Genomic DNA, 23,893 nt, shown 5'->3' with positions numbered 1-23,893 from the left:
CTTTATATCTTTATTCAGACATATGTATGTGGCCCCTCAAGTGTTAAAGGTGAGCTGGATTCGAGGGAAGAATGGAAGGAAAATCAGTTCTGACAGCCAGGTGGGGCGCTTGAACATTTTCGATCCAACTCTTCTCTCTTCACTCTCAGATTTATATAGAACTGGAGGCAGTAGGGGTGCCTGGGTGGCTCAGTCGTTAGGCATCTGCCTTCAGCTCAGGTCATGATCCCAGGGTCCTGGGATCGAGCCCCGCATTGGGCTCTCTGCACCGCGGGAAGCCTGCTTCTCCCTCTCCCACTCCCCCTGCTTGTGTTCCCTCTCTCGCTGTGTCTTTCTGTCAAAGAAAAAAATATATATATTAAAAAAAAAAAAGAAGAACTGGAGGGAGCAAAGGGAAAAGAGCCTAGGTAGACTAAGCCATGAGTTTGAAGTCTAGCTCTGCCTCCATTTAGGAATATGATCTTAAACAGTTAATTCATTTGGAATTTTTGCCTTTCTTTATCTACAAAACAAAAGAATTGGAGAAGACTGTTTCCATGGTCTCCGGCAGCTCTCGCATTTATTGTTGGGACAGGAAGCATCGACAGCCAAACTACTTTTACAGGTGTTACTATCTGCGAAGATATGGTACTAAGCCCCTTACCTACATTCTGTCATGAATACTCTCAGCAACTCTTGGAAATACATACTATTATTATCTCCATTCTGTAGTAAAGTGAGGTTTGAAGAGTTGTATTACATTGCCTAAAGTAAAGAAGAGAGCAGGATTTACACCCAGGGCCATCTGACTCATCATCAATGATCCCGATGGCACAGATAAATATAGAAACAGAGAGGTATTTAATAACTTTTACAAGGGAATTTTGTCATCTCTGGGAAGTCTTATTCGTCTGACTCTGGCCATCATTGCTTGTTTAGGTCTGGTTCAGAATCCTAATCTGCAGTTACCATATTCGGGGCCTCCAGACCAGCCATTAATAACCTTAAACTCAGTCTTCCCAGCTGGGAAGCAGTGTCTGTTAACAGATAAGAGGGAGGAGAATAACCGTAGTTATAGAAGATGGTTGTAAAGCACTCATCAAAATGTAAATAACAGTATTAAACTAATCTGCTGCCGTTTATGGGCCTGTTTGCTAAATTCAGGATCTATTTGTGCTCCCAAATTCTCTAACGTGGCCTAAGAGAAGACAGTGAAGTTTTGTTTAAAAGACAACCAACCCCCAAATTCCCTTTTTACCCCCCTCCCCAACATAAAAAGAAAACAGAGAGAGGCTGTTCTTTTTTTGAAAGTTATCATCCAAAAAATTGGGGCAATTTCATCATACATTATGTCCTTTCTAATACATGCCCCAAGACCATGAAACAGAGGAGGAATGCTTCAGTAGCAATAATTAATACAGGGAAATTTCCTAGCGGTAAGATATAGACTGTCTGCATTAGACTTTGTCTTCCAACAAAGAAGAAAGAGAAGATTAAGCTGTTTGTTTATCTGGCATTATTTCAGTTACTCTTTCTGTGACAAAATAAGTTGTATTATTGAGAGCGTAACTGAGTGTTCTAAGTTCTACTCTTTGAAAACTTTAGTGCTTTGTAAGAAGTTTGATTTTTAATCTACTTTTCTTAATTTAAATATTTTTCATTGATATTTACAGAACCATTTCCTTCACTGAGTTCTAATCCATTCACCCCAGTCTTTCTACTGCTTCACTTGAAAGGCCCCAGGTGACCAAATCTCTAAAAATAAAATAGGAGTGAGGTCAGGGCACATTACCTTTGATTGTTGCACCCCTGGCTAGCTGGTAAGACAAGATTATATTATCAAAATCTGATAAATAAGTCATTTTAAGGGGACCCTTTCTCTCCATATAAAAAAAAAATCTGACAACTATGTTTGGAGTATCAAATATAAATCCAGAACACTAGTTGTAAAAAATAGAATAACAGTATTTTAATGGAATAGACGTCTGTTTCACATTTTTTTATACTTCTTTCTTACCTTTTATTTTTCTTTTCAAATGTGTCCTAATCTAAAAGGCTTCCAAAATTGGTGCCATTGCTCTCTATGGAAGAAAAACCAAGGGTGGAGCTTAGTCTTGTGCTATTCTTCCCAAAATTTGCCTTCTGAGCAAAAGCGTGCTCAGCAAGTGGAGATACATCAGCTTTCTGAAAGCCAGGACTTACCAAACCAAAGCTACGAGGGCAGACTTGTGCCGCAGTCAATAGATTTCACGCTCTGGAAGGCACTATGCCAACAGGGATGTGCGTCCTAGCACATCCCTCCACTTGAGCATTTTTCAGGGACCTGCCAGCCCTCTGTGTCTTGCCCATTTGTACGTGATGTTTCCCTCAACTGGTGCCAAACTGTTTAGTCTCCTGGATATTTTACTGTAACTTCCTTTGTTTGATTTACTTTAAAGTAGCCAAGTGTTTCCACAAAGAAAGGACAGTTAAATTATTTAGAAATGAAGAAGACAGTAAAACTTCTGTTTCTTTTGTTTCTGTTTTGGGAAGTGCCTGATAATCTTCTTCTCTTTAAGAAGTACCTGATAGTCTTTTTCTTTTTATGGAGCAGCATTTAAAGGCTATAAATCATGCATTTCTGCTCATCAGTCCTGTGTTTCTGTCTGCTAATTACTTGTAGTTTAAAAATGTACCACTTTTGAAACCTAAAACCTTCAGAAATTGAAGTTTAGTGAATTTATTAAAAATAAATTTCATCTTCACGGCTTAATTTCACTTCTTTATATTTTTTAGCTGCTCAAAATATGGTGATCTTGAAAATGTTCATTAAAAACTTTAAATGGCCAAGTTCCTTTCACTCTTTGTTAACAGCATAGTGCATAATGTTATAACCTTCAGCTATTGTAAAAAGGAAATTTGAGCACAGATACTGGTCATAAAAGTGATTAAACCATTTTAAAAAATGTAGATTTAGGACAAGAGTTTTTGTCATTTGCCATCTAAAGGTAAATTTTAATTACTTGTTTTTGAATGGAAAACAGTAAAAAGAGAAGTTGTCATTAAATAAAAATACCTTTCCAACTCAACCATATAGGCTGTGCGCTAAAGCTGATCAGACAGGGTGAAGTGAAGTGGTAATTTGGTGACCATGTAGTGTCTTTGGTCAGTACGGATGGTGAAAGTTGATAAGTCAAGCCAGAAGAAAGATCGAAATATATTCTTTCCAGTTATAGTGTCACATGGCTGTATTAAACAAAATCCTAGAACTTTAAACCCAGTAGGGAACCGTAGATATCATAGATTTGAAGACCTTGTTTTATAGATGAGGATGATAAAAATTGAGGATTAAATATCTAATGTACTCCAAAGATCTTTGTAAAATGTAAAACACAATCTAAATGAAATATAATTTCATTATGACATGACTTTTCCAGAGTCACAAGGTTAATTAGTGGAAGATTAAGGTAGTAAGATACGGGTCTGATTACAAATCCCATTTGCTGTTCATCTTCAGCAAAAATCTGATTACACTTAAGAAAGACATGGCACAGTCCCTCTATTAGTTGCATTGATTTTTAACCTTCTCATTGTCCTTCTCATTACCTTTCTTGGGTAAAAGCTATACATGTCTTAATCACTTCAAGTAAAGAGAACTAATTTAGTATTCCTGAAAATTGTGTGCTCAAAATCCAGAAGGATATAGTTGGAATGAGTTACTTTAAATGCTTTTGGCATTGCTGGTTTTTTTTTTTTTTTCACTTTTTGCTGTTTTAACTTCTGAATCAAAATACATGTATATATCATCAAAATATATGTATACTATCAGGAAAGAAAATCTCGTTTTACAAAGGCAGCCAGGATTAACATTTTTATCCTCACATAATCGAAATAATACTCAAGTTTTAGTAGCTCCAGTTGATCAAACGGTAGACTTCCAACTTCCTCTCTTCCCTTGGTGTCAGAAGATCTATAGAAAACCTGGCTTAAGAATAGAAGTAAGAGGGTGCCTGGGTGGCTCAGTTGGTTAAGCAACTACCTTCGGCTCAGGTCATGATCCTGGAGTCCCCGGATCGAGTCCCGCATCGGGCTCCCTGCTCGGCGGGGAGTCTGCTTCTCCCTCTGACCCTCCCCCCTCTCATGTGCTCTCTCTCATTCTCTCTCTCTCAAATAAATAAATAAAATCTTAAAAAAAAAAAAAGAATAGAAGTAAGAGTTTTATGATAACTTGAGAATGAAGAAATACAGACCTTTACCCCCTTTCTTGGCATTCCATTGCCTTAAAGACTTCCCTTTGGCTCAAATACATCATCAGGCCTATACTATGAACCTACTCCTGGTATGCCACACTTCTTGGCTTTCTTTTTTTGAAATCTTCACTTAGGTACCCTGACTTTGATCAGATTTTCATAAATCATCCTCTTACCTAGCTTACTGGTTAATATCATAACTAATATTTTAGTTCTCTGAGGTTTTCTTTATGTCTACTCCAGATGGCAAGCTCTTGAGGCCTGTAATCGGGTCTCGAATGTTTCAAGAACCCATGTATGCTCAGAGTGGTAAGACCAAAAATTATCAGAGTCATAGGTCTGTTTCAGTCTAATGGTCAGGAGAAAAGCGAAAAACAAATGAAGGCTTTGTCAGTTGGTGGCACTTGATTTGGGGTTTGTCCTATTCTAAAAAGCTCTCTGAAATTCTTCTTGATTTGGTCGTTTAAGAAATGTGTTGACATGAGGACTTTTGATGGCTACTAGGACAGGTAATGACTTTGCTACTAGATACAGCATGATATTAAAGATGGAAATATTTTTTAGTATTTTCAAAAAATTTAAATTTAAATTCATGGCACATGCTGAGACTATCCAGTGGTAATATGAATTTGGGGTATACTCTTGCATGCCCACTTGATTGTGAAAAGCTAGGGACTCTGATAGATCACTGTTGAATGGTCTCCAACTGCTGCTGTAGATGGCCCACTCATAGCCCAGACAGGTCAGTTTAGCCAGCCAGATGCTACCCATCTACCCAGCTGAGAGGGCACAGTGCCCTCCCTGCCTCAGCCCCTTATCCATTTGATTGCTATCGCTGGTTCCATTCTGTAACTGAGTCGGAATGATTTAAATATATCCGCATTTACTTGGCCAAGTCCAGTACATCATTTATGTTTGTGACAGGGTGAGCTGTCACTGAATTTTTCCCTCCTGTATTTTAACACACTCAGGATCTAGTTGCACAAAATTAATTTGCATCTTTCTTACCCATTGCATGGAAGGTTACCTGATAATATCTCATCAGGATTTACCAGTATGATTTTTAAAATATTTTTAAATCAGTATAATTTAATTTCAAAGAATTTATCTAATTTTGATTACAATAATTAAAAATATTCTTTTGTTAATACTCTCCTTCTATATGTTCATGGTATTAAGATAAATTCATTATCTAATGCTGCATTGTAGATGGGGCATAGAATAATTTTCAAACTAAGAAAGGCCATACATTGCTTTTCAAGAAACACCTTTCAGAGCCCTTAGTAAATCCTAAGTAGGAGCCTTGCCAAAAATAAATATAAACATGAACCCCTGGACAGGAATGGGTTCTTTTCCTTTAAAGCAAGAGAATATATTGGGTTAAAATGAGTAAAATATGAGCCCTTTTTCATAAAGGTAATAAAAGAGGAGGCAATATTAATGAGGAAGAACTCAGGAAAGATTTTTCTGTTTTGATCACTGCTTTTCAAATCTAGCCCTGCGATCCACGACTGCATTTCCCAGAGAACTCTGATTCTGCCTGAGGGAACATTAGTTATGGAGTGATGTAGGGATTTTTAAGGCCTCTTTCTTCACTTTAAAGCTTATTTGCTCTCAAAGTTCCCTATGGTCCTGGGATAGAGCATTAAATAAAGGGCCACTTTCTCTAAGTGTATAGCTGTTTGTTATTTTTGTGTTGCCCAGATCCAAGGTAGCAAGGTAAGGAAACAGACCTGAAGAGGGCTTTCCTGCTTACCCAGAGCTCTCCCTATGTGATCTCATTCTGATGCTCATCAGGAGGAAAGTATTACTATATCCCTTTTCAGTGTGAAACAGGATGCAAAAGACATTACTGTTTTGTCCAAGCCCTTCAGCTACTCACTGCTGATGCCCTAGAATCAAATCTTGTTATTTTTGCTCCAAAGTCAAATGATATAAAAATAAAAATTAAAGGGAAATCCACAGGCCAATTTGTTATATTCTTATATGACTTGGTAACAAAACATGTAATTATATAGAATTTGAAAGCTAGAGCTCAATCCAGGTCCCTTCTTATTTTTCAGGCCTCAGTTTAGATGTTACCGCTTTGGAGAGAACTTCTCTAATTATCCTAACCCAGTACCTTGTGGGTTTTACAGTTGGCTCTCACAAATTTATGATTTTGATTTTCTGTTGTGGAACTTAGTTTTTACTCATCTCCTCTCTTAGACTGTAAGGTTATTGGGGACATGAATTGTGTCTACCTTGTTCACCATAGTGGTCCCAGCATTTAGAATACCTCTAGACACATGGTAGACATTCAAATAAATATCCCTTGCATGAGGCTTAGAAATGTAATCTAATTTGTCCACAACCAATGATGTTGTTAGTGGCAAATCCATTAGAACCCAGGAATCCTGTTTCCTATTGCACTACACCGTGCTCCGTGCAGGTGCTTGCCACGCCCAGTTCATTTTTCTAATTGTTCCGTTGAATGAAAAACTCCCATCTGGTTTGCAGTGACTCTTCAAACTACCCTCAGAAGCTGCAAAAGCTTGCTCCTGAGCCTTCTCCCAAATTCAGAGTCAGACACTAGAGAACAAAGCCATCAGGGTCAAACGCTCTTCCTATGAACAAAAACGTGAAGCACATCGCTGTTGTTTGGTTCAGCATTGGGGCATTTGGTTTACCTTTTTCTTGGAAAGTCTGCATCCTGTGGCCAAGGATCTAAGCCCTTCAGAGACTGGCGATGTACACTCAGCTGGGAACATGTTTATGAGCACATGTTGTGTCTGAAACTCAGCCACTCAAAATATCTGTTTTGTCTGGAGTGTAGCCGTTTAGTCATTCTGTCATTGTCTGGTTATATTTTTTGTTCCTGACATATTGCTGATACTCCTCTCACTGCTCTCCTAGCCACATATTCAATTAATTCAGATGTGTTACTGGACGGACCTCAGCTGTGGCAACCTGAGCAAAATGAATATTTGGTGCAGTTATCCTTGTGTCAGGCAACTTGTGCCCATTCGTGGCTTTTGTTCATACACGAAGAGCTCCAAAGTCTCTTAATTTGAGGAAATTGGCTAAGTCATGGAATCATGAATGGATAGAGTTAGCAACAGCGAGAGATCTCAGAATACGCTTTTTTTTTAATGATATAGTTTTAACACCAGGCTGTTTTGAGTTATGGTTTCATTTGACGGGTTTCATCTATCTTTCTGGCAATTCTGGTTTACACGCCTTAGACTGGTGAATAATCTAAACGTCAACCAGAGAGCCAGAACTTCTATGAGTAACTTATGTGTCATGTAATCAAAATGACATAGTACTGCGTCACATCAACAGTAGCATATTGTGGGAATTCTGTAGTTAATTATACCAGCTACTTTCTTTCTTTTTTTTTTAAAGATTTTATTTATTTATTTGACAGAGACAGCGAGAGAGGGAACACAGCAGGGGGAGTGGGAGAGGGAGAAGCAGGAGAGGGAGAAGCAGGCTTCCTGCCGAGCAGGGAGCCCCATGTGGGGCTCGATCCCAGGACCCTGGGATCATGACCTGAGCCGAAGGCAGACACCTAACGACTGAGCCACCCAGGCACCCCTATACCAGCTACTTTCAACAAGAAGAAGAGTTTAGATGCCAGAGAGCCAGCTGAAAGCTCCACCCAAATGCAAACCCATGTGAAGACCGGACCATAAGCTCAGATTCTTTTAAAAATCAGAGACAAAACCGGGCGCCTGGGTGGCTCAGTCAGTTGAGCATCTGACCCTTGATTTCGGCTCAGGTCATGATCTCAGGGTCATGAGATCGAGCCCTGAGATGGCTCCACACTGGGAGTGGAACCTGCTTGAGATTCCCTTTCTCCCTCTGCCCTACTTCCCCACTCTCTTAAATTAAATTAAATTCAGAGACAAAACTGAGAAATAAAACATCAGCTTCAAGTATAAATCTTGTGGGATAAAGGACAAGTACTACAGACACTTTGCCAATCCCTTTACATATATTATTTCTAACTTTCCCATTTTAAAGTTGGAAAAACTTAGTCTCTGAGAGGTTCAGTGACTTGCCAAGTTTCTCAGATGAGTATTTTATTTCCAGACTCAGCTGGATGCTCATCTGATCTGATGGCATGCTAGTATGATGTTGAGTTTGCTGTTAGAGTCCTCTCTATGCTGTTAGATCTCCCTGGGAAGGCCAACTATAACCAGAACCCCCTCTACGTCATGTATGACCTACACCTCCAACTCTGAAACTACTTTTATAAGCCTTCCATGAACCGACAAACTATACGTCCTGGGGTGCATTGTTGTGCAGAGCACTCATCCATCTATTTTAAATTGTGGGAGCTAATAATAAGAAAATGAAATGCACGATATAATTTTTTATAGAATAAAATTAGATAAGATCACTGTTTTCATCCTTTATAGTTTAAAAATATGTTCTAGCCTCCACCATGTGGCAGATTCTTCTCAATTCTAGTGTAGGGAGTACCAAAATGCCAAAACAGATAACGTATATGTTTTCAGGGAATCAAATGATATGTCTCTGTAGCCCGTGGGTTTCCTTTATTGATTAGATGGTCCCTAGAGTTGATCTTATAAATTTCCAGCCCTGGGAAACTGTTAATCCAGAAGCAGTGATTTCCACAGCAGGCTTTGAAGCATCACATTGTCTCTTATCTCAAAGGGTATGTGAACATAGTTAGCAATAATCAGTATAATTAATATTAACCACAATACATATCACATGATGTATTTAAAGGGGTAGAGTAGTAATCTCAAAAACAAGCTGTGGTAGATTTTTGTAGCTGCAAAAATATCGAGAATTCTAATAAGGTAATATTTATTTTAAACAAAATTTTAAACAACCGAGATGTTATAGAATAAAATTGGAAATCAGTTCTTAAGGAGAATCATGACCAATGCTTTTGGGGTTATGAAAAGAAAGCACATGTTTGGGGGGTGATTTTTCTGTTCTGTGTCAATGGCTTTCAAGTCAGATCTGAAGGTCTTGAGGCATAGGTCTTGTTTTTAGCTAGTCAGTAGAGGACACTAGACTGGATGGGCTGTGGGTCTGATCCATGGTTAAGATTTCTAATTTAAAAAATATAATAAGTTGTAGAACTTCTGGCCATGAAATGGTCCAACAGAAACCTTAGTCATCTGCTTTGGAATCACCTTAACACCCCATGGCCTTAGAACCGGCCTTAGAAGCTTGAGGTTAAATATTAGCCATTATGCACAGAAAAAAATGATAGATTGCTTAAATGCAAAAACAAAAGGGTAACTAAATAGTGTACCTTGATTCCTTGCCTTTTCTCAGTTGCTGCAGTGATTTATGTTATCTGCTGAAGAAAGGCCTTTGCTATCTTTCTCAGGCCAGCACCCCAGATTTGCCAACATACCTCTTTTTTTTTTTTTTTTGCAATCTATTTCTATTAACAGCCAGATTAAAAGAAAAGACTCAAATACATAAAATGAAATTGTGAAGCTCCAGTAACAGATGCAGTGTTGCTGGGTTTCTCAGCAGAAGGGAAGACCTCTGTCAAAAAGAACAAGTGTGAACATTTTCAATTATCTAAAAATATACAATACCTCTAAACCTGACACAATGTGAGTATATGATTTTGAAATCCAATCTCTTTATGGGATATTTGGGACATGAAATTTCTAGAACACACTTATACTAAAAAATGTTGTTTATCTAAAATTTCAATACATCTTTGAATATAAATATAGTATCTATTTAATTGTGTCACTGCAGCAACTTTTGGAATTAAGGGAATGTTAAGTCATGAGAAGTTTCTCGAAACATTCTTAAGGGAATTAGTTTGGGTGTAGGAGAGGTCAATTTTTTAGTGTCCCAATAATGTGTGCCATATCTCTTCTTGAAAAGTTTCAGAAATTCTAAGAAAAATGGACAGCGGCAAAGAGCATAGATAGATAGGTAGGAAGAAACACCTAATAATTTTGAGGGCTGTTCAAGACCTACAGTCAAGTTGTAGAGTGTTGTATTTAAATTCTTTTGGTTTTTTTTTTGTTTTGTTTTGTTTTCTTGTTTTTCAATTCTGTGTATGAAAACACTAATGGTCTGTCCCTCTTCGACTTTTAAAATGTCACCGGAGCAGGTAACTTGTCCTTTAAGCAGCAAGTGGAGTTTATTCAATTTTAGCTTCATCATAAATTCCAATGTTTTGTTGCAGAATATGCCAGAGAAGTCCTTGCTTGTTTTTCAATCTATATTTGTTGTGGATTACTACATCACTGGGCAGTTGAGAAGAGAATCACTCAATTCTGGTGTGTTTAGATGAATTTTGTTCTGATGTATCACATGGGCAGTTAGGATGACCTAACTTTATTCCCTGGTGTACCAACGATGTGCTCCAGATACTCACACAGCAGAGCTTGTTTTCTGGGATGGAGCACCATGGAACTATGGTGTCTAGTGTAGTAGATGTTAATGGACAACGAATGGCATGTTCTCCCATCCTGATTCCTGTTACCAACTCACTCAATTCAGTTTCATTTCCCTCTCAAATATGATAAGCAGGTCATTAACGCAACTGTGACATCAAGTTTCAAAGAGATGATAGACAGGGAAAGATCAAAAGGAAACAAGAGATGGGACCCTCACTGTCAGATGATCTGAAATGTGAAGAATTGTGGAAATCGTGAGTTTGATAAAGGGTTCTAGAGAAAGTACAGTATATCCCTGTTTTTTTGTTTACATCAGATATTGCAAAGAAAAGTGTAGGTGCTTAGCAATTAGAGTTCTCCACTTCTTTGGGTCTTCTTTCCATGTGAAAATAAGGGTATGAAAGAAGCAATGTTTTGGAATCAGAAAGAACCTTCAAAATTAACCATTTTATAACTAAAGAAACTGTGCCCATCGCTAAAACAACCTGAGTCCCCAAAAGTCAATTTATCTTACCCAAGATCACGCATGGAGCTCGTGCCAGAACTGAGACAGAGACGAGCCCTCCTGACGCGCATGTTGCCCTGAGCTGTGCACCTTCCCTGAGCTGTTGTAACTCCCTCTACCTCCGCTAGCATTCGGAGGAAGAATTTTCAGCCCCTTTGCTTTCCTGATGCCCAGGAATTCTGATTAAGTTGTGACTAACAAAGTGTAAAATATGAGTCAAAATGCAGTCCCTAATAAAGTCATTGTGACTTTAATGACTTGGGCAGTTGTTTCATACTGCGAAAACAGGAAGGTCCCACACAATAAGGCGCCTGTCTCCCAGATGGGCTCCTGCGTAGACGGCCACCCACAAGGGTAACTGCTGAAGCTGTCTTCCTCTCTTTGGCTCCTTTTTTTTTTTTCTTTATTTTTCTTTTCTTTTCTTTTTTTTTAAATCCACACAGTTTTCACCTACTGACTTCAGCGTGAGGTTACCAATGAGAGGAAAGTGCCCGTTTATCTAGTTTTTGATGGGCTGAAGATACAGTGGGTCACTAAAGATTCACTCCTCGGTGACATCCAGGTCACCCCCTCACAAGCCCAGATGAGTCTTAAAAGTAGCTGTTCTATGGGCTTGATACTAGCCCCTCGTATGACTACTCTTCTGAATTGTTTTATTCTTAGAAATATAAAACTACCAGGTTTTAGAACTGGGAGCAATCTCTGAGATCCTCCTCCACGCCTCCCGTGTGGTTAGTGTAGCTAAGACCTCTTTACCAAGAGAGCTCCTAAGTTGCTTGTGGATCTTTCCACAAAGCTCAAACCAGTCCTCTCATGAGAAAGCTAGAAGAATGAGGAAGTGTTCCATCGTTTCACAAAAAAAACTGGCTCAGAAGAAAATAATCTCTGTATGTAGCACTGAAGGTAAAGGAAAATTGAAGCCATAAAACACAATGTTCATATCAAGCGTAATTGAATTTCGGATTGGCTACTCTATATTTTAAATGACTTCCCACTATTAAAGATAACCTGTCCAAAAACATTCGCGTGTGATTTTACAGAGAAGATATATTCGAGGCAAGCAAGATTAAAGGATTTATAGAGAATGATATCCTGGTCCATTTTCAAAAAAGAACTGCAGTTTCTAGCAGTGTTCACAAATCTGGTGGCGGGCATCAGCTTAAGGAAGCATTGAAGGAATTTGTGTTACTAAGGGTCCATTCACAAATTTTCCTCATCTGTACTCAAAAGGGGCTTGGGCCATTTCCTCTGGGGACATTATTTCTAGGTAGGCTCTAACAGGGTTTTCTTGTGAAGGCAGATTCTTAACAGAAAAATAGGATCTGTGTACGTTAGGTAGTAAAGACATATTTATCTTTGAAATAGTGTGCTCCTATTTGTGCATTTCTCTACTGCATTTGACAAAATAAATAATGTCCATTCCCTTTCAATCCCATAACTGCTTGGGACACGGTTTCACTTAGGAGCTATTTTACCTTCGTATCTAGACTGAACACCCAACCTTGCAAGAGATGGCAAGAGTCTTAGAATATCAAACTCTGGAGACATTATAAATGCTTCTTTTCCATTGTTGGTGACTTATTCTTACAGACTGAAGCATTTCCCATTCGGGGTGTTTTTCTCAGTAGTATTGAGAGTGTTTTGTTTTCTGGGAAATATCAGTTGCTGGTAAGTATTGTGTCCAGTCTATAGGAGACGGCCAGGGAACTTGTCATAGAATCATGACAGGTGCAGGTTGGAAGGCTGAGAGCCGAAAACCATGCATCATTTTCATTTAAATATGAGAGGTGAGGTGACTTCAAAGGGCTGTGGGTGAGAGCTGACTGTGACAGTCAGGATTTGTCCACTACATTGTGGCTATCTCTGGCTCCACAGAAACAATTCTCATATGGGGGTCTGACCCTGAAAATCCAACTAAGCCAAATAGTCCAACTGTCTCCTCCGCCTTAACCTCAAACACAGTTCCTATCTCTTCCACCTCTTGGTGTGTTTCATCACATAGGCCAGCACTAATCATACTGATTGTCCTCTACATTTGCTAGAATGGAAAAGAAAAGATGCTCCCGTCTGCTGCCCAGCATAAGTGGGCCCTTCATAAATGCTTTTGGATGAGAGCAGTGATGGCCTCGGTCAGTGTGGTTGGGCCTTCCCTTATGGAGGAGGAAAACCAATGGTTGTTGCTAAGCAGCGTTTTAGGATTGGGTCAGTTTCTGACCCTGAGTGACCTCTGTATGCATACTTCATCATGATATGTTCTTTATGGTCACCTTAGCATGACTTGGCTTTTTGGTGGCATTGCTATGCCCGTAGCAACAGACTCACAGGAGAGCAATTTAGGCATGAACAGGAGGGAGGTGGTATTCATCTGTCACTATTTATATAGCTTACTGCTTCTGTAATCAATGCAGGAAAGATGAGGAGTTTGGCTTCTTCTCAGCCTTGTAGCTGAGAGCCACTTGCCCTGCTCCCATGTTGGGACTGAATGACACTGTATCCCAACAGGATTTTTGTGGCCATGGGAGGTCTTAGAACGAAAGGAAGGAGAAAAGTCTTTCCCTTCCTAGCCTTTTATTATTGAATTTCTACCTGCTTCTCTATTCTGAGCACAGGGGCCAATATGACTAATAAAGAACTGGCCCCACTCTCTCCAGACTATTAAAACTGTTGTGGTCAGGCGCCTGGGTGGCTCAGTTGGTTAAGTGACTGCCTTCGGCTCAGGTCATGATCCCGGAGTCCTGGGATCGAGTCCCGCATCGGGCTCCCTGCTCAGCGGGGAGTCTGCTTCTCCCTCTGCCCCTCCCCCCTCATGCTCTCTCCATCTCATTCTCTCTCTCAAATAAATTAAAAAAAAAAAACAAAAAAAAAACTGTTGTGGTCAACTAACATGCCCTAATATATCTGACTATTCCTACTAGGATGAGAGCTGATTAAAAGAGTGTTTGTTTGGTTTTGTTTTGTTTTTTGTTTTTGTTGGTTTTCTTGGTGTTTTTTGTTTTTCTTTTACTTCTCTATCTTTAATACTTTGCCTGGCATAGTTTAGATGTTCAAAAAATATTTATCAAATACCTGATAAAATGGTTTTATTTGAACTAGTGCAAACCTGATTGACTCCAAAATCTTCCTAAATATTTTACCGACCAAAGGAACCAAAATGAGGATGGAGCGTTTGAATGTTACATTTGGCTAAGTCTTATGCAGAGACATAATTAAAGAAATCATTGGTCTCTGCTTTTTTTCCAAGATATTTTTGCAGTGCTCCAAGTACAGTTTCCCTCTTTGCCAAAATTTAGCTGATCAATCAGAGCATACACACCTGTCTTTTCCGGCTTCTAAGTCTTTAGTGTAAGTGCCTGACTTTTGAGAAGTAAAAATGAGAGGCCCCTATGACCAAGCAGGTTTGTCTTGAAAAATAAATAATTTGGAACTTACGCGGTTCACCTGGAGTTCAAAACTGCATAGAGGTTCCATCAGTAAAACACACTAGCCGAGACAATTGATCTGGACATCCCTGGTTATTGTTACTGACATAGTGTGTCATGGGAAAACACACAGACGCAAGCAGGGTTCCCCCAGAACCTCTCCGAGGACAATGCATTGTGCAGTGAGCCAGCAGGCAACAATGCTAAGCTGCGTTGCCTTCAGCTAGAAAGGCTGGTCTCCTGGGCTCAGGCAGTGGCACGACGGGGGCTTGGATGCTTGAAGTGAAGCCATTGTTGGTGCAGGATGCTCATTTGAAAGGAGAAAGCCTCACAGGAAAGGGAGCCAATTGCGTGTGGGGGCTGTTGCCATGGTGCTTTGCTCTGGCTTTAACATGCTGTACTTGAACTTCTGAGAGTCCAAGGGTGGGGTAACGGAGAGAAGGGAGAAGGAGGGGAGTGGGATGGGCCTGGGAAGCTCTGCGGTGGGACTCTCCTCTTCGCCTTTCCTCTTGCCTGTGCCCTCTGAGGCTGACAAGGAAAAGGGGGCAGGGGGGGCAGGAGGGAGGGAGAGAGATTGAGTCTACAGGAAGGGAATGACTTTTCTCAACATGCCCTAGATTGCTAAAATGAAATAAAATTTAGTTTAACTCCTAAATATTACTAACATGAATTAGATGTTTAACACTCAAATACCAAAGCAGCGTAATCCTTCATAACCCAGATAATTCACCCTTCATGCAGCAAATGACAGCTTACATTTCCTAACACATTCTGGATCCTAGATCGAAAGGTCGAACGTGTTTAATTCACTTGTCGAATGCAATCTAATATGCATATTAATAAGCTGATGGAGTGGAGAGAACTGCATTCTGCAAATGAAGTAATTTTTAAATGAAAGAAGTTTATTCTATTCCCACTTGTTTCATTGTGAAGGATGGCTGAACGCATTGTCACACGCCGTCAGTGTGCAAAAAATCCTCCCAAAAGCTAGCTTTAAAAAAAAAAAAAAAATCTTTGTAGTCTGAAAGCCTAGTCTGAAGACAGGCACAGTTCTAACCTGTTCTCAGTTTTTTTAAAAATGTTGAGAGAGTAAATGACTCAAATGCACCATCCCTCTGAAACCATTAGCGTGACTGAGCCTGTGTGGAGGATGGTCTGCAGTGGAGAGAGGGTTAAGAACACCTAGTTGAAATGGGGGAGGGTACTGACTTCAGATTTACTTAAATATTCATGGGGCTTCCTCCATTTTAATCTTCTCCTTTTTAAAAGATGGCTGTGCTTCCCAGTCTGGCAACCCCTCAGGAAAGAAGAATCGCTCCTTCCTTGCAGAGTTCAGCTGAGCAGGACTAATCTAGAGTGGAAACCCCTTCGGCCACCAGGACTATTCATAATTCATAAGTGCTGCAAACCAGCCAGCTGAATACATTTAGACAGGCTCTTGTTCCTTCGTGCAATTCCTGATTACATTACTCTCTCTGCCAGGAAAGAAGCAGGGAGCATAGGCTTCTTGTAAGAATGGAGTGCGAAGATGGGCTTTGTCTGGATTAGGAAATGCCCTAAATTTTGGAGACTTTGTCTTTTATAAGTTCTGATTATTTTACCACTGAATCTGCTCGGCTTTCCCGGTCCTTTCGGGGGTGCTCTCTCAGCACAGTGAATTCTTTCAAAGGGATTTGTGGATTGTGGCAAGGAGAGCATTCCAAAATGCCTGAGGCAAACTATTTGTTATCTGTATCTTGGGGTTACATCAAGGTGGGTTAATTTGATTCTGTTATATATCTTTGATAGAATGTGAAACATTTACATCTGTGTGCTTTCTGTGAAGTAGAAAAACATCTGTAATGATTTAATTTGTGCTGTCCCTTAGCCCACGGAGGCTGCTTATTGTATAAAGGCATGCTGTATTACATCGTATTTAAGTAGACTTTGCTGTATTTTAATCCAATTCTTTTTATGCGGCTCGAGGATTTTTAAAGGATGCTTCTTTTTCCCCTTAGTGTTCTCTTCAACTTTTCACATATAATCTCCTCTCAAGTAATATTTTCGAGTTAATTTCCAATAAATGTGTTTTAAGAGTTGTTACATTTTTCAAGTGCAATTATCTTGACCTCTATTAAAATTCCTTTTCCTATGTTTGCATCTTCAGAAGAAATCAGATGTTAATTCTAAGAAATCTCAAGAAAACCTCTTTTTTCCCTAAGGTGACATGGGAATGGTTTCGCATTAAAGGGGTGTTTTGTAGAAGCAGAATCATTTATTTAATGGTATCTGCTCCTCCGATCTCTTGGTTCGTAGTAAAGTTGAAAACATCTACAGTGATCATTTGCTAGTTTTTAGGTGATTAATACATTTTTCTTCTTCATACACAGTTCAAAAGAATGCTGAACCGGGAGCTGACACACCTTTCAGAGATGAGCCGATCAGGGAACCAGGTTTCTGAATACATTTCAAATACTTTCTTAGGTAAGATATTAACTGGGAAATCTGTTCCGTAATTGAGATTTTTCCCTATTAATCTCTGCAACCCATCAGCAACATCCCTATATGAGTTTGGAATGGGGTCAAGTCACAGAAAAAGCCATTTCAAATAAGAACTAAGGACAACATTTAAGGTAAAAAAAATAATAATAATAAGCAGAAAGATGTTAAAAAAAAAAAAGAAAAGAATGACATCAAAGACAGAGGTTATTATAGGCTGATTGTATTTCTATGTACCTCAGGTCACCCCTTATCCATCCACCTTCTTCCATCTTGGCCAAGACCTCTGAATGGGGTCAGGGTGGGGGTCCAGACATCTAAACCTGAGGGACCAGTCTGTTGGCTCCTCTGATGTGGTATTCTTTACATTCTTCCAATAACTGGACTTGGAGCAAAGGATTTCCTCTTAGGTGGTTTGTAAGAGATATGGTTGGAGAATAACGGTGTGTTGATTTGGGCCATGGGAATTAGCTTTGGAAGTAATTTGACTATTGCTTTGCTAAGTTATTGCTTAAAGATCAATGGGAAGAGAAGAATCTTCACATCTCTGAAAGATGTGGCTTTCTGCAAGCTGCATCATTATCTTCCCAATCTGATGCTTTTTATCTGTTGTGCTCTGTTGTCATATTGCTGGTATTTAACACATGACACTGTCAGAACACGTTTGCATCAGAGATCCTCAGCTACTGTCACAAGTCCTGTTTGATTACTCGGGATTTCTCATCTCATGTTTAAAGCCATTCTACTGTATAGTGAACCTATTTGGATTATATTGTTCTTTAATAAGGCCTGCAGAATATGCAAATCTGTACTTTAAAATAAATAGGTAGCATTTAGATTCTGATTCTGTTGACTTTCAAATACTGCTGAATTATGCCCATTTACAGAACTCCACCATACAGGGAACCAACACATTCTTGCAGCTGAACATCACACCTCCCTTCTTTTTTGGCATTGCGATACATCATTAAATCCATGACCATGTGCCTCAGGGCTTTATGGCAACACACACGTCTTCTGGTTTTATTTTAAAAAATCAATCTTGTTTCTCTAATTCCAAAGCAGTTGCTGCTGTCAGCCGATCAATCTTTGATCAGCCTGGTGCAGAGCTCACGGCATTTCCCGGCCGCAGATGGGCAGGGGTACGATGAACAAGTGTCTTTCTGTTTCCTCTGTGGGTGCCTTCTGCACCTGGTTTTCTCCAGTGGCAGTTACAACACCTTTGTCAGGGAACGAAGGAGAATTTTCATATAGCCTAGCTCCAAGAGGCAGCTAGAATCTAATTGAACAGCAAGTGTTATATACCGATCCTTTTCTTCTCCATCATCCCCCCTTCGTTCCTTTGAAGACAGACAGCTTCCACTGTCCCTCTCAGATGTACTCTACTCTGTGCAACACCCAATTCTTTTTCATAAACTGGGAGTCTTATATTTCCCAGGTTAACGACTGTGGGAGAGAAGAAGAAAGTCGAGTAGTGCAAGAACTCATTTGTGTTCTCACAAACATTGCGTTTTAAAATGCCAGGGCTTGTCTGTGTCTTGGGAGAGACTCTCACGACTGGGGTAAAGCTACAGGAGCCCTTTGTCTTCCAAGACCGGGCGGAGGCAACTCTGTGCGCTTGTAGCAGCTTTCACCAGCGACTTGCAGCTTGCCAAGGACGGCACGACTAGCTTAGCATACTGATCTCTTTTTTATCATCATAAGCTATTAAGTGAGAAAGCTGATAAGATAATAAAGATGAGCTCTCAGGGTCAACACTGTGTATCTCGAGAACAGGCAAACGTCAACGCTCTCTTGAATATTTCATTTGCTGTTTGGCACATCTCTTGAGGAAAGCCAATCTTTTGGCTTCTCGTTATTCCAAAAATTAAATTATCGAGAACAGGTTGTTGGGGAACGTGTTAGAATCTCAATTCTTAGAGATTCAGCCTTAGGAGGGTGTGTGTGTGTGTGTGTGTGTGTGTGTGTGTGCACAAGGTAGCCCTGATCAAACAGATTAGACAGATTAAAATTTTAAATATTCTTGGAAAAATATAGGGAAAAAACATCCCTCATATCAACAAAAGATACATCAGTTACCTCATCTGTACAAGGAGAGCACTGTGACTCTGATACGGACTGAGTTGATCAGTTTTGCTAAGACATACCTGGCAGTCTGGATTCTCTATAATGGGCTGTAGGCCTGCAATTGGGTAATCCTAAAAAGCAAACAAACGAACAAGACCTTGCTTCCAAACTGCAAATGTAAGACATGGAACTCTTAATCCTATTTTGTGGGGTGAATATTCCTGGAGGAATATTCCTGGAGAAGCATGAATGAAGCCTTCTTTATAAACTGTCAGATCCACAAGGGACCTTAATGGCCTTGTCATCCAATTCCCTCATTTTATGGGAGAGGAAACAGGCCCAGAAGGGCAAAGTAACCTAATCAAGATTACTTGGCTACTATGTCCCTGAGCCAGAACTAAGGCTTTGCTCTCTTGATTCCCAGACCTAAATACCCTGTTACTACTTTAACTAGGAAAGAAGATTGTTAGAAACTCAGACCATATAGAAGAAAATCACATTAAAGGACATTCAAGTAATAGCTATATTCTTTTGGGGAAAAATCTTTAGGAATCATGATTGTTGGACCTAAAAATAAAATATGTTTTTAACCTTTCCCAGTAACATAAAAGAATTTTGCCAGAGCACGGTAACCATCTCAGTGAGCAAAAAATGGGAAGACCTTAGTGCTTTAAGTTAAAATTAAAGAGCATTTTTGCAATAAGAGTCATTGAACGTTAAAATGTGTCATCCAGGAAGGAGGGAATCCCTTACTCCAAGGAGCTGGGAAACTTGTGCTGTTTCCATCTAAGAGGATGGTGTCTAGATGGACAAGTTGAGAGGCAGGCAAGAGTCCATTTACCAAAGCAACCCACCTATTGATGCTCTTACATGAAAATGAGCTCCAGGTGGCTGGCCCCAGAGGAAGTAAAGCAGGATCTGCAGGAAGGGAGCATAGGCAAAGCAAAATATTTAGATATAGTATTATAATTTAGTAAGTATTTTTACAAACAGAGAAGACTCATTCTTGTAAATCCCCGACTATGTCTCAAAAGCTAAAACATAGAATTTCAAAGATGCAAGGAGAAAGAATTTAGAAAGTCTGCATGATTAAACGCTGTGCTCTAGTAAGAAAAGCACTTCAAATTAGGCCATTAACAGGGTTTTGACGTGACCATATTTTGCATTTGTTTTTTTGTTTGTTTGTTTCTTTGATTTATGCTGGCCCACTATTTCCCCACTATATTATAACCATTCTGGGAATGTAAATTCACTAAGTGTTTATGGCGATTCTTTGAGTCTGTGTTTCAGGTTATTTCCGCAATGCCCTGGCTACGCTTTTAACAGAGGAAATTCAGAATAGGGAAACCCATCAGTTGTTTCAGTGCCTGCCTGTATAGGGAAACACCCATTAATGTCAAATTGGTGCTGTCCGTGAATAATGGCTTTCTTCTTTACTGTAATGTTCCAGACATAGTCGTGGTTCAGCTCAATTACTGGCCGATGCAAGGAATCTTTAGTTAACACAGGGCAGAGCCGCTAGGCCCACTAAAGGTTTCTCTATCTGCAGTGGCCTAGGGGAATCTGACAGCCTCTTAGATAACCAGACCTGAGGGATGGTAAAGAACGGAGTCGGGAAAGACAGAGGCTACTGTGACCTTTCGTTTTAGCAGGAAATTATAATTATTACGAGTGAAGTGACAGAGAGAAAAGTGATGTCAGAAACAATATAATATATAGTGGTTTTTGCCAGAGATTGTGAGACCTGAAAGAAATTTTTAACAGGAACCTCAAGGCCTGGGTTCTCTGCTATTAAGTCACTGTGTCTGGAACTGAGTAATTGCAAAATAAATATCTGTTGAGTAAGTCGCCCTTTGAGCTTGGACAAATTGCTGACTTCATCTGAAAAGTGAGAGTGTGGGATTATTATTGGTTCCCAAACCTGGCGCTGATCATCAGCGTCATTTAGGAAGCTTTTTGAAACATACTGATTCAGTAGGGCTGGGTGGGGCTCATAAATCTGTGTTTTTCTAAAGTTCCCTGGGTGCTTCTGATGCTGAGGCAGGTTGGAAACCCCTAAACTAATTGAAATGACCACTAAGATTCCTCACTAGGCAAAAGTCATAGACTGATGAGGCTCAGAGTTTGCGGGCACCTAAAGAGAACACAGGGATGCTAGGGATAGAGAATAGCCTTGCTCCAGGTAGTGAGGTGTCCAGCCAGGGAGCTGCTTCTGTCTCCCTGTGCTTGCTTTGCTCTGATGCCTTGTCCACAGGGCCCTGAGAGCAGGCGGAGGTCTCTGGGGAGAACACGTGACATATGCCACCATCTTGCAAGAGTTGAAAGCAAATAGTCTCGGTCCCAGCATGCCATCTGGAAACATGTCACTTTCTAATGGAGAAATTGTCTTTGTCCTAATTTTTACTGTAACAAGCAGAGATACACGTAGGAACTTCTGAGAGCTGCATTAACTCTTTCAGCCACAGGGTGTCATTTAGTTCAGTGAAGGAGCTGTTAAAGCAGTTTAATAAATGATTGCCTCCGGGCACTCACAGTCATCCCTGGGGCCTGCAAGAGTTAATGCACGTCTCAGAAGGACTCAAGATGAAGCCCCCTGTGAAGTGAAATGGAATATTTGGTTGCTGATATTTTTGATAGCCTGATACAGAGGGGAGAACCTCTGTGAGAAGGTAGATGTTTCCGTCGCTAATCTCAGCTCTGCTGTTACCTTGTCGTAGCAGAATTCTTTAAATGATTAAATGAGATCAGCATACATACTTAATAAGCATAAATGTTTTAATCAATTTAATGTCTGTGACAAGCGAGAGGCATTGTTTATTATTAATTAGAATGAATAAAAATAAAGCATGAAGTAAAACTGATATCCTTTTCCTCTGAACCTCAGATGGCGGTAATAAGCCAAGGCTTAAAGTCATTATTTGAAGGTTACAAACCATTGATTTCTCTAACTTACAGACTGCTCATCTAAACCGAAATGATAAGTTATATCCAGTTAAAGTTGTTTGGATTTTTTTTTTAATTAAAAAAATACAAATATGATAAAAAGAGTAGAACATAAAGCCTGTTTTTATTAACCTGGGCCTGGCTGCATGAATATTTTCTGTTATACAGACATATAAGTTATTTAATTAAAAACATCTGCATATACATATTGATGCCCTACCTTGAAAATATAGAAACGTAATTCTAAATTACGCTGCAGATAGAAGGTGGAGGATTGAGTCTTACCTGTCCTGCTCGGACAACTTACTTCACTCCTTTGGGCCTCAGTTTATTTAGCAATAAAAAGAAGCAAAAAAATTCTCCTATTTCTCCCATCAACCTCACAGGATGGTCCTGGAGATCAAGTGAGATAATGTAGGATAGTCCTTTATAAGATGTAAAACCCAGCACAGGACTTTGGAAGTTGTTCTGGATACTGGTTTGCAGTGGGTTCTCACTGGCACGCAGGGGCTGAAAAATGTTTCTCCTTGTTGCAGACAAGCAGAATGATGTGGAGATTCCATCTCCTACCCAGAAAGACCGAGAGAAGAAGAAAAAGCAACAGCTCATGACACAGATAAGCGGTGTGAAAAAACTAATGCATAGTTCAAGCTTGAACAATACAAGCATCTCACGCTTTGGAGTCAACACGGAAAACGAAGATCATCTGGCCAAGGTTTGTCTGAGCGGGGCGGTCGAGTGTGCGTGCAGCTCTTTGCCCTACGGCAGGTGGCCACTCAAAATTATCTACTAGAAAAGAACAGTGATCATTGTTGCTTTTCGATTAAATTATATGATAGGAAGCCTGGTGTGGCCTCTTTGTCCATTGCTGGGCACCAAATTCAAGACCCTTTCCTACAACAAAGGAGCTGTATTTTTTTATTCAGAGTTGGATTTGTAAATGGAAGTTCCTCATGAGTGCAAATCCTACCAGAGGCACACTGGGAGAAGCCACAGGGCAGGCGACAGGAGACAGGAATGAATTGTCCCAGAGGACAGATCCAGGACTCTATGCCAAAGACTAGTTGGAAAATCCGCACTGATTGGCAGAGCTGGAGAAGAAATGAGAGAGGTCGACAGCACTGACTCAGAGCCCAAACCCTACCAGTGGAGGAAGGCACAGAAAGAATTCACACATTCCCCTAGGGGGCTGCCTAAGGTGACCACTAAGGTCCTTGCAGTCTTGTGACAATAGAAAATGGGCAAACAGACATTCAGTGAGGCTTTCTGAGAGATGCAATTAGAGCAAGGGGCAGGTCTCTGGAGAGAGCCTAGATCCCTTATTCTGGGCAAGAATTCAGAATGGAATAAATTACTCCTTTAATCAGATAATCTTGGAATAATCCCACAGTGCAAGACTGAATAATGTTTCTCCCAAGTCTATCTGTGGGCCCAAGAGCTCTAAGCTAGAATAATCCATGGTTGGCATTCTTTATGACCTTTTACATTAAATTAGGGTTGACTTCCGCACATTCCAGCAACTGAGTCTCCCCGACCGGGCCCTTTGTGATAATAACCAAAGGGCAAAGGAGTTCCCCTAAGATGGTTTTCTAGCTGTTACTACTGGGCCAGTGATCCGTGAAGAAGAGAGACAGGGAAATGGAGCTAGAGGGACCCCTAGCCACTTGCAGCTACCTCTGAATGCCACTTGGTTGAGGACTGATGTGCGGCAAATACAGGTCAACAACTAAATCTATATATTAGACACACACTCTCTCTTTTCTGAAAAAAAAAAAAAAAAATACAGAAACTTGTAACTACAATGAAGAGGACACCCAACCTCCTAGGCCATTCCATTTTCAAATTTTCATGCAACTAGAACACTCTAAATAGACACTC

At 40.0% G+C, this 23,893-nt stretch overlaps 1 protein-coding gene across 3 annotated transcripts in view; it reads left to right on the top strand.

The window, feature by feature from the left end:
- Nucleotides 1-23,893, top strand: part of PDE4B (phosphodiesterase 4B) — a 100,772-nt gene that overhangs the window by 64,898 nt on the left and 11,981 nt on the right. For all 3 annotated transcript variants that reach the window (XM_064589009.1, XM_064589010.1, XM_045897475.3), the window contains 2 exons: nt 16,897-16,990; nt 22,552-22,730. In XM_064589009.1, the coding sequence (XP_064445079.1) occupies nt 16,897-16,990; nt 22,552-22,730 (273 nt within the window). The remainder of the gene's footprint in view (nt 1-16,896; nt 16,991-22,551; nt 22,731-23,893) is intronic.

The sequence above is a fragment of the Mirounga angustirostris genome, unplaced genomic scaffold (genome assembly GCF_029215605.1).
Source record: "Mirounga angustirostris isolate CCGP_5_RB_7025 unplaced genomic scaffold, mMirAng1.0.hap1 SCAF_4, whole genome shotgun sequence".
In the NCBI taxonomy this organism is placed as follows: domain Eukaryota; kingdom Metazoa; phylum Chordata; class Mammalia; order Carnivora; family Phocidae; genus Mirounga; species Mirounga angustirostris.
The sequence above is the reverse complement of the archived record's forward strand: the minus strand, read 5'-3'. Positions and strand labels throughout refer to the sequence as shown.